At 40.6% G+C, this 12,055-nt stretch overlaps 1 protein-coding gene across 10 annotated transcripts in view; it reads left to right on the top strand.

Moving 5' to 3' along the window:
• LOC135261819 (ankyrin repeat and IBR domain-containing protein 1) overlaps window positions 1–12,055 on the top strand; it is a 226,930-nt gene that overhangs the window by 115,010 nt on the left and 99,865 nt on the right. For all 10 annotated transcript variants that reach the window (XM_064348453.1, XM_064348454.1, XM_064348448.1 and 7 more), the window contains exons 12-14: window positions 7,158–7,292; window positions 8,821–8,907; window positions 8,994–9,060. In XM_064348453.1, the coding sequence (XP_064204523.1) occupies window positions 7,158–7,292; window positions 8,821–8,907; window positions 8,994–9,060 (289 nt within the window). The remainder of the gene's footprint in view (window positions 1–7,157; window positions 7,293–8,820; window positions 8,908–8,993; window positions 9,061–12,055) is intronic.

Below are 12,055 nucleotides of genomic sequence, written 5' to 3'. Positions count from 1 at the left end.
AGAGACCGACAAGCTAGGCATTTAAGACAGTGGTTCTCCGAATCGGTTCTGGGTGCTCCTTGCGTATATTGGCTTTTCTCCATTGGTTTTGATGATTTACAAGAAAAAAATAATAGCCTAATAATAATTAGAAATTCAACGTAGGCTACATTATTTTTGTCTTCATGCACCAGGTGGAAAACTTGCCGTACAAAGTGCGTTGTCATATTTACACGCCTGCAGATCAGTTATTAAAATACTTGGTAGATTTGTTAATCACCGCTGAGTGTTAATTTTTGTTCGGTAGAAAGTGATTTGCGAACGATCGGTCAGCTAGCGTCACCCAGCAAGTGAACACCACAAACGGCGATGGAGTAGCTAGTAGTAGCAGGCTCATTATCTGACTGGCGAAAACCTACGACGATAACTTGCTTGGTTAACAGCAGATCTACCAGACAGTTATACGAAAATTTGCCTAGTCAAATCACCAGTAGCCTACACATCTCCGATTGATTGACCATCAGTGTAGTCAATGTTCTTCCCCTGTGGTTCATATTGCTAACGCGTGAGCTAACCACGGACAGCCTACCTAGCTCACTGGCAAGCTGATATGCTAGCTAAGCATATTCGTTTTGCTGAGAAACATACATTGAAGATAACTGAACATAGCCTAATTGTATTTTTAATGTCATACATATAACGTGATTACATGACACAGTACAGTCAGGGATGGAAATTAAACTCTGTAAACATCTGATAATATATTTTAAAACATAACGGCAGACAGTCAGCTAGCCTCGTTCAGGTTGAGGGGCTTTTCCGCACCGGACTGTCAATCAAATTGTAAAAATCACAAGACCGCTTAACTCTATGGTTTTGGCTCCAAATCGAGAAAATGGCCGCGCCCGCCATTGAGCTTCAAAACGTGTTTTAGAGACCCACGGAGAGTCAATGGGTGACGTCACAGTAGCTTTGTCCATATTTTTTACAGTCTCTGAGTGTAGAGCATGCTGAAATTGCATTACTAAAGTGAGACACAGTTAACGTGTCAGTTTTTATTTCTTATGTTTGTTATGTGGAGTACAATATGGGGCGACATAGCTCAGGGAGTGGACTGGGCCTATATTCTACCGGGCAAATGCCTGGTGGGCCGACCTACTTTTGGGCCAGTGGGCCTTTGGTTCATACTGACACTGACCTGGCCCAATTTCAGTGGCCCATTGGTTCGTTTTCTATACTGACACTGGGCTGGCCCAATCACATGTCTAGGCCCCACCCCTCGCTGTCCGTTTCTGCCCTTGAGACTCGAGTCGACATCACCTCAGCCTCGTAGTCGGTGCGGTGTGCGATGGAGAAAGGAAAGCGTAAAAGTGGTGCTGAGAAATTGCGGGAGAAAAAAATAAGAAAGCTGGCGGAGGATGCCTCAAAATGTGTCAAAATAACTTCAATGTTTGCTGGAACGACTGTGGGGGCTCCTGCAGTACCTGCTGCTGGCAGTCAGCACCAGCAACAGGTGTTTAAAATCAGAGATGTGACGGTCCAAGATGAGGCAGACAGCGAGACTAGTCATCGCGAGCGAGGTAGTCTACAAATGAGGAGGCAGGAGAAGTAGCTAAGTTTGCAAGGATATAATAAATAAATGTATGGAATAGGGCTGCACGATTAGTTGTAAAAAAAATCACGATTATTTATCAATGCAATCTCATTTCTAAATGACAACGATTCTAATGCATTTGAGTTAAATGGAGAAAACGAAACCGAGTGAAAGCGAAGTTGCCTTAGCATTTAACATGTTCCATTCTACGTTGTCTACTGTAGAGAGTCTGTATTGTATTTGTTTTATATAAGGCCTTTATTCTTTGCCTTTGAATGGCAATCAATGTACAGTGAATGTGTTTTTTTTTTTACATAAAATTGTATTAAATCATTTGAATTATTCATACAACATCTAACAGAGTTTTTCTTTAATTACTTTTTGAGTATGGATATTGTTTACTCCACAGCCACCTCTGATCACCAGGATCAAGAGTGAGTGAGTACACTGCTCCACTTGCATTGGTATACTTGACTTGTCCATAACACTCCGCTCTGTAGGGGGTTTGGCAAATGGTTAGATATGCATCATATACATATTGAACGGCCTGGAGGATGTTGTTCTGATGGGCGGTGTCCGACCGATTGCGGTGGGCCGGTCTGAGCCAAAAATGGCAGGGCCTATTTTTTGTCCCAGTCCAGCCCTGAGTCAGAGGGTTGCCGGTTCGATCCCCCGCCCTGGACGTGTTGAAGTGTCCCTGAGCAAGACACCTTACCCCTAATTGCTCCCAACGAGCTGATTGGTACCTTGCATGGCAGCCTTTCACCGTTGGTGTGTGAGTGTGTTTGTGAATGGGTGAATGAGTGGCATCAGTTGTAACGCGCTTTGGATAAAAGCGCTATATAAATGCAGTCCATTTACCATTTACAATTTACCAATATGTTGTACGCATTGTGCCTGTTGTAACTGATGTAACCTAAATGGGGGAAGGAGTGCTGAACACTGATGGCAGGGGGCAGCAAACATCTGATTGAATCAACTGACAAGGAGGAGAACTTTGATCCCAGCACATTCCAGAATCTGTATACATTCTTTGTTTCTCCCCACAATTTGCCAAGAGGCTATTGTTAAAATGCATAGGCCTATACAAATAACACCATAGGCTATGTTAAGGTTGACAATTGGCAGTTACCATTGTTGGGAATCTTCTACCATGTGGAACCAAGTCGGGAAAGGTGAAGTAACACATTGAGGACCACTTTCAGAATTGAAGAGGTTTTAATATGATGTGCAAAAGGAGACTCGCCATGGTGCCTCCACAAGCGTTCCATACGAATCTCAACGAGACAGCCACAAGTGAAGGTTTAAGTATTCTGTTGAGAGGTGTGGTGATTGCCTAGTGTGAACGTTCCCAGGAAGGAATATACATTGCACCAGTGCGTGGCTGAATTTTGTGGCTAATAAAAGCCTCGTTATAGTTGGAATTTTGAATTGACCAAAATTACAAGCATCTTTTGTCATTTTTTGTCCCATAATTCCAGAATTTAGGTTATTTTGGCCCCGGGCTTTTAGAGTTTAACCATCTAGTTGCTTTAGCTTTTGAGTATTTTGTCTTTTAACATTCATTAACTGTTTATTTATCACCTCCCCTTTTTATATTGCTGAAACAAAGTAACAAGTTCTATGAGTGGAAGTGCAAGTTTTTTTCTCAACATTTTTGTGTGCATACAGATGCTGGAGGCTGTGCCTGGTGGGCTAAGAAACATGATGCAGACACAGTCACAATGCTTGAAAAATCCTGGTTTAAATTTCATGACGATACCAGCAAAAATGAGCATTCAGCATTGTGTCTTTGAGCTATGTTCAGGCAGGTTTCCAAAAAAAGCCATTAGGAGACTCCAAGAGGAAACTTGGTAACCAAATGTTATTATGGGTTATCAGAGGTGTAAAATCCCATAAACGTTATATTATATGATCATGGAAGAAGTATTGGCTTGTTTTACCCCTGCCTGTCACTCTCCCCCTCTCCCTCCCCCTCCCACTTTTTCTTTCCCTCCTCTCTCCTTGCTCTCATCTTGCAACTTCTGGCAGCAGCAGGTCTGGAAGATAAATAACAGAAAATAAATACTTTAGCTATCTAATTTACAAATACATTGATTAAGGTCCATTTGTGAAGTTTTCATCAAGCACCCCACCCCCATCAACATTAAATAAATATAAATATTCTCAATCCTCAATATTCTCTAATATTTTTATTATTATCCAGTTGCCCTATTCATTATATATATTTATAGTGTACTGAATAATAAAAAATATTTTAAGAGTATTTAAATGCTCACCACTTTCACTCTTCTCAGAAATATTCACTCAGATGAGTGATTTCTTCCAAGACCTTGAGTCTTCTGTTCAGACTTAGGTTTTGCTAAATATTTTATGTCTACAAAAGCTGCTTTTGTTGTAAAACAGCTTTTGTAGACATAAAGTCTCAAGAACATTGAGGCTTATGTGTAATGTTTTCTGCATGCACTCTGAAAATGGTTTGTTTAAGCAGGTCCTTCATAACACGTGTCCTCATGAAGACCCACTGGCGGAAACGCCATTTGAAATGCAATTTCATTATCTGAAATACTTCTCAGTCGTCACTATAATAGCTTACCACTATCTGGCAGTGCTCTGGGCAGAAGTTATCCTGTCCATGTTGGGTCGTTGCAGCTCCCATTGGCTATATTGAGGGACTGCTTGGCTAGTACTGGTCAAGCTTGCCATTATGTTAGTTAACATCATGCAGGCTTAAACCTATTTATCCAACAAGCTATTTGCTGTATGCCTAGCCCCTAAAGTAAATAGGCTGATATCAATAAGATACTTTTAATCATCGTACTAACTGTTACATAGTCTAACATTTAAGACTTGGTCTGCTCTCAGAAATATTGCATGTCAAAGCATTTGAAACCATTTTTATATGCACATTATATCACAATGGCAATTGTCAGGGCCGTTGCTAGGAATTCTGAGCCCCCTGAAAGAATATTGGTGTGGGCCCCCGCCCCCCTGACTTTTCATTGCCAAAGATCAATTTTATACAACTTTTTTGTTAGACTATGTATTATCATTTTTATTTATTTTTCTGTTCCTCTATGTTCTTGACAGTGCCTGATGCAATACACCCAATTAGTTTTTTTTTTCAATTAACCACTCAACAAAGAGTCACTGGGTATTATTATGTAAAAATCAAGCACCTGGTGCAACACACCTCACATTATACTGGCTCAAGATAGTCCACAAGTTGGAGCTGTTAGTACTCCAATTACCAAGGTAGGTAGCTATGTAACATCTCTATTAGAATGTCTTGCAAAATAACAAAAATAGAGAACATAATAAAATACTTTCTTGTAAAATGTATTGTCAAATCTGGCTTGATTGACAATTCATTTATTCAGTAGGTGAGAGTATTAGCTTTCTAACGATAACATGTCTAATTTTGCTTTTGGAATAGCGTTTCATAGGTCAGTGTAACCGAAAATGTTCTTATCATCGCATTCACTTACGCATTCACTCTGTGGTTCTAGCTGCACCTAAAGAAAAGTTGTCAATGATTTTTTGTAATTTCTTGGAAAATACTATTATTATTGAGGACTTCTGGGCATAGCTAAGCCATATGTTTGCTGATAGACCTATCTGACATCGTTTTCTGGAGCAAAAGAGAAGCGGATAGAACGGTATAATTTTGGTGGGTTCTCAAATTGCGTAAGCTGACTGTCCACGATGTTCGAAAATTTTGAGAAGCGCATAGAGACATATTACGAGTGCGTCAAACATCTTGGGCGATTTGATTTGCCTGGAACACGCTATAAGTATAAGTAATAGACCCAGTCTGTTTTTGTTTTGATTTTGCCCACGCGCTTAAGGTCTTCGCAAACTTATTATTTTAATTAACGGCAGACTAGGCACAGGTAGTGCATTGCTGCCATAGACTGTATAAAAATATACCGGTTAAAAACATATACAGTATATACCGGTTGTTCTTAACCTCCTGCCGGTTAAAAACAACAATGCATTTGATCTTTGCAAACGGAAATGATGTATGTGTTTATTTGCATATTGAGCGGGGAAGTGAGATCCGATCACAAGTGGTCACTCGAGACACATGTGGGGTGTTTCTCAATACGCATTCTTATCTGTACTTGTGTTCTTGTGTCCTTGTGAAACGTCATCTTTTGCGGCCCAAGTACTGTGCCAATACACAAGTTCGCATTTCGCCAAGAACGGTTAAAATTCTTGACACGCCCATTTTACCGAGGGTGCATCGGTTGGTAACTTGTATGAACTTGACAACACAAATATCCCAGCGTTCATTGCGCAATGGCAGACGAGACACTGAACGGTCACAATTTTTTTTTGGTTTCTCTTCTCACTAATAAATGTTACGAAAATCCTTCTAAGAATGAAAATGATGCGAGAAATATATGTTATAATAATGGAATTTCAGCTCATTTTTACCATACAACATATAACTGGACGGAGTGTGGCACAGTGGGTAAGGAACTGCGCTTGTAACCGAAAGGTCGCAGGTTCGAATCCCGGGTAAGGACACTACCGTTGTACCCTTGAGCAAGGTACTTAACCTGCATTGCTTCAGTATATATCCAGCTGTATAAAATGGATACAATGTAAAGTGCTATGTAAAAAAGTTGTGTAAGTCGCTCTGGATAAGAGCGTCTGCTAAATGCCTATAATGTAATGTAATGTAATAACTAAAAACATTTCATTCGGCTATAATTCTGTTTAATCTGTAACCTTAGAGACCAACTCATAGCCAGAGGATAGTAGCCTATTACGTGTTAGCCTAGCCGAATTAAACATTTTTAGTTTTTATTTCACTAATAAATGTGACTAAAATGTTCCACAAGCGAAAATGAGGCGATAAATAGGTGTTAAAATAGCTGCATTTTAACTATTAACTAGCTAGAGAACAGAGGATAAGAGACGTTTTTTTCACTTTGATTTTTTAAGTAGCCTACAATTAACGCTAGTTTACAATTTAAATAAAACTATACCCCCAAACCAATGTAAAGCAGCCGTTGAAAGAAACTAGAATACACCGAGGACAGTGACTGTCAGATAGCGTAACCACACGTCACAAGCACGCATGGTATCTCAAAAACATATAACAGCGTTCTCTGTCCTTGTGAGCTTGCCTAGTTCATTCTTCCAAGAACGACTAGCAAGAACATTCTCCCCAAGAACACAAGTCTGTTCTTTGCGTTCTTGGTATTGAGAAGCACCCGCGGAGACACATTCTAATGCCAGGTGTGAACTGACATCCGTCTCGACTGAATCTGGACACAATCTGGATATATCCAGATACAAAGTACAGGTGTGAACACGGCCTGAGTGATCGGATCTCAATGCGTCCTCAATGCGTCTTGGGTGCATTCACACCTGTGGTTAGAGCTGTCCACTTGTGATCGGATCACCCAAGACACAATTTAATGCCAGGTCTGAACAGGGCCTTTGATTCTTCAGCCCCAAAAGGCAAGTATGAATCGGGCCTATGATGGACCAAGTTAATCTCCACTCTACTCACTGATCGTGTCACTGATTCTCTGTTCTGAGTCTGTGATTGAGTCTCTGTGTTCCACAGTGCAAATATGACTTCTGCTGGATCTGTCTGGAGGAGTGGAAGAAACACAGCTCCTCCACAGGGGGGTACTATCGCTGTACCCGCTATGAGGTCATCCAGCAAGTGGAAGAACAATCCAAGGAGATGACAGTGGAGGTGCTGTACAATGCTGTCAAACACACATGCACACACACTATTACACTGCAGCCAAAAAAAAACATTAGAACTGCTGTCAGACACATACACACACCTTATACACACACCTTTAGACTGCTATCATACTCAGCCACACCCACTCATATGTTGTTGTAGTGCTCATGATCACAAACGTGCACACAGTGCAATTTTGTTATTCATGTCAGCAAGCGTTCACTCCAAGCAAGCAGCACATCATTTAAATGAACTAAGGCTGTCAAAAGTGCCATGAAATTGAGTTCGAATATTAGCTTTTGTAATTAGTTAGAGTTTGAATATATTCGAATATCATTTGCCTATAATTCACAAAAATAAGCTGCTTATTGTCGGGTGCAATATGCTCGTGACGCTCCCTCTAAACTGGCCTACTAATATTTTCCACAAGCGGGCAGTAAAATAGAGGACATCAGTGAACTTTAATACTAGGCTACTATATCTGGGGCCTCATTTATAAAACGTAGCCTATTTTAGATCAACTGTGTGGCGCGTGCATAGAAAATCACGTCAAAGTACTGATTTATAAAATTTCAACATGACTCGATTTGACCGCGGAAATAGTCGTGGCTCTACGTCAGGTCTTCACTTTATGTATGCACACAAGTTCATTTTTTAAATGAGCCCCCTGCAGTTTCTATAGCCTAATGCGCAAATGAATAAAGCACTTTCTCGTGGTGTAATTTGCCACAAATCGGCATTTATTAATCATAGGGAAATGATTGTTTATTGTTTATTTCTTAACACAAAAACTATTCAAACAGCTAATACCTGTAGCCTAAAACAACATAAATTACTTACTCTGTTTAGTTTAACTTCTTTCATCATCCAATTTTATCAAAATCTTCAGAAAAGAAAGGAAACATAGCCTGCCATGGGAACATTATTTAGCCTAAATTGTTAGCTGACCAGATCTGTTGAACGAAGTGAAAAAACAGACTGGCTCGCGAGACTAGCTGACCAGTAATGTTAGGTGTCTATGGAGCTGAAAGTATCACCGGAGGCTATTGGCAAGGAAAACCAGACAATCCACTTTCTCTGGGTCCAGGGCAGAACATTTTTTGTTGACAGAGGAAGTAATGTTAGCACAGGAAATGAACTTTGCATGCATGAACATGATTCGCCGCCTGAAATTAAAGCCTGCATGTTAATTACAATGCGCAGGATCCAAAACTAATATTCAAATGCTCAAATTTAGGTTCGAACTTTAAAAAAAGAAAGATTTTCGAATAGTTTTCGAACTTCGAATATTTTTTGACAGCCCTAAAAGGAACTGATGAAATCAACAAATATTTTCATAGATTTTAGTAGCTTTGTAATCTTTGTTTGTCGACGGAGGATCGTGTATTGGGGATATTAGAGTGAATGTAATTGTCACTACAGTGAAAATCTTGCAAGAAAAGTGAGCATCTTGTTATGCATACAGATTTTAGTTCTCTGTAGTCGACCATTGAGTCCTAATGAACCATTTTGACAGTGTTATGTATTATTTCAGGCTGAAAAGAAGCACAAGAGCTTTCAGGAACTGGACCGCTTCATGCACTACTACACACGCTACAAAAACCATGAGCACAGCTACCAGGTGAGGGCCAGGGAAACTCTGGTGAGTGCATTCACTGCATACTCAGACCCTAAGGAACCAGTTAATTCTGTCTGCTCTTCACACAGCTAGAGCAACGTCTTCTGAAAACTGCCAAAGAAAAGATGGAACAGCTGAGCAAAGCCTTCAGTGGAAGTAAGTAACTTACCTTCTCAGTTATCCCACTGCAACTGTTCTGCTTTAACTGGGCATCTGAGAAGTAATTTCTGCTAATGGTTAATTTTATTATCTTAGATCCATTAGTTATATCCATTTGATATGTGTATATTGTGTATATGTATTACTCACATATCACCCACACAGACACACACACACACACTCACTCACTGGCCACCTTATTATTACCTATTTAGTACCGGGCAGGACCCACTTTTGCCTCCATAACACCCTGAATTCTTCACAGCATAGATTCAAGAAGGTGCTGGAGACATTCCTCAGGGTTTTGTGTCCATGCTCTCTTGTTAGGATCACACAGTTCCTGAATTAGTACATCACCTTCTATAAAGGGCATTGGCACCAAGCAGCTTCACAGAGATCTGGGCCTGAACCCCACAAGAGCATGGCTATAACTATAGTGGCAAGGAAGAATTCCCTGTCTGGTAATGGGAAGAAGCCTTGAGCAGAACATGACTCAGAGGAGGGAGCCCATCTGCTCTTGGCTAACACCAGTTTTTTGGAAAAAGGCTAATTACATTTACATGTGTAATACACAGGGGGGGGGAAAGTACATACAGTCAGGTCCATAAGTATTTGGACAGTGACACAATTTTCATCATTTTGGCTCTGTACACCACCACAATGGATTTGAACGGAAACAATCAAGATGTGATTTAAGTGTAGACTTTCAGCTTTAATTAAAGGGGTTTGTCAAAAATATTGTATGAACAATGTAGGAATTACAACCATTTTTATACAGTCCCCTCCAAAATTATTGGAACAGCAAGGTCCATTCCTTTGTTTTTGCTATACACTGAAGACAATTGAGTTTGAGGAAAAAAGATGTACATGAGATGACAGATCCGAATTTCAGCTTTCATTTCCTGGTATTTTTATCTAGATTTGTTAAACAACTTAGAACATATCACCTTTTGTATCAGACAACCCAATTTTTAGGTGAGCAAAAGTATTGGAACATGTGACTGACAGGTGTTTCTTGTTGCCCAGATGTGTCCTGTTAGATTGATTGGTTAAACAATAAATAGGTCTGAATGTCTACTCTTGGTTTTAGCCTTGGGTTTTTCCTGTGAAAACAGCATTTGTGTTATAAAAGATAAACTAACATGAAGACCAGAGAGCTGTCTTTGGGAGAAAAGCAAGCTTAGAAAAGAGGGGAAATCGATCAGAGCCATTGCACAAGCATTGGGGATAGCTTGTACGACAACCTGGAAAGTCCTGAAAAAGAAAAAAACCGCTGGCGTACTGAGCAACAGATATCGAACAGGTCGACCAAGGAAAACAACAGCAGTTGATGACAGAAACATTGTGAAAGCTGTGAAGAAAAACCTCAAAACATCAGTCAGTGACATCACAAACAATCTCCACAGGACAGGGGTGGAGGTATCTCAATCAACTGTTTGAAGAAGACTTAGAGAGCAGAAAAATAGAGGCTATACCACAAGATGCAAACCACTCATCAGTAGTAAGAATCGGAAGACGATATTACAATTTGCAAAGAAGTACAGAGATGAGCCACAAAAGTTCTATGGACTGATGAGACCAAGATTAACCTCTACCAAAGTGATAGAAAGGCCAAAGTGTGGAGAAAGAAGGGATCTGCTCATGATCCAAAACATACAAGCTCATCTGTGAAGCACGGTGGAGGAAGTGTCATGGCTTGGCCTTGCATAGCTGCTTCTGGAGTGGGCGCACTAATCTTTATTGATGATGTAACGCAGCAGGATGAATTCAGAACTTACGGAGAAATGCGTCGAAACTAATTGGCAGGAACTTCATCATAAAGCAAGAAAATGACTCAAAACACACTGCCAACACAACAAAGGATTTCATTAGGGAGAAAAAGTGGAAGGTTTTAGACTGGCCTAGTCAATCACCAGACCTTAACCCAATTGAGCATGCATTTCACCTCCTGAAGAGGAGATTGAAGGGAAACCCCCCCCGAAACAAACAACAACTGAAAGAGGCTGCAGTAAAAGCCTGGAAAAGCATCACAAAAGAAGAATGCAACAGTTTGGTGATGTCAATGGGTCGCAGGCTTGATGCAGTTATTGCAAGCAAGAGATATGCTACCAAATATTAAGTGTTATTTGCTTTCATTTACTTAAATACTCTCTGTTCCAATACTTTTGCTCACCTAAAAATTGGGTGGTCTGACACCAAAGGTCCTATGTTCTAAGTAGTTTAACACATCTAGGTGTAAATACCAGGAAATAAAAGCTGAAATTCTGAACTCTTGTCTCATGTTCATCTTTTTATCTCAACCCCAAATGTGTTCAGTGTATTGCAAAACAATTGGCCTTGCTGTTCCAATACTTTTGGAGGGGACTGTACATACCCCCCCCCCCCCCCAATTTTAGGGGCTCAAAAGTAATCGGACAAACTAACATAATCATAAAATTTAATTGTCATTTTTAATACTTGATTGCAAATCCTTTGCAGTCAATGATTGCCTGAAATCCTGAACCTTCTTAGCTGTCCATCGTGTCCAATGTTGACGCTTGCTCCGAGGGGGGGGGGGGTTCAGCGTCGTTGATGCTGGTGCCACTTCATGTGGCTGTGGAGGCCGATGCGTGAGCCACACACTCGTCCACAGGTGGGGCAAGGGAGCCCAGATGTTGGGGTAATGCCGGCAGCCCTCTGATGTCGTTGGGCACGTCTTTCAGTCCTCCTCTGTTGCATGGTGTGATGTATTTGTTCAGCCACCCTGGCACAGGTGCCCTGCCATGCCAATCTTTCAAGTGCCAGAGGTTCTAGTTGGATGGGGTTTATGTCGCTGTTTATGCTGTAGTCTGCCAGTGTCTGGATAAATAATACGGTACTGCGCGCAGGTAGCATGGATGGCGAGTTGGTATTTCATTTTTTGCTACTAAAAGTTTGTTAGTAAAAGCTTTTTTTTTTTTGAGAGGATGAATCATTACTTTTCTTTGGCATGGATCCATTTGAAGACAATATC

Source organism: Anguilla rostrata, chromosome 8 (genome assembly GCF_018555375.3).
Source record: "Anguilla rostrata isolate EN2019 chromosome 8, ASM1855537v3, whole genome shotgun sequence".
Classification (NCBI taxonomy): domain Eukaryota; kingdom Metazoa; phylum Chordata; class Actinopteri; order Anguilliformes; family Anguillidae; genus Anguilla; species Anguilla rostrata.
The sequence above is the reverse complement of the archived record's forward strand: the minus strand, read 5'-3'. Positions and strand labels throughout refer to the sequence as shown.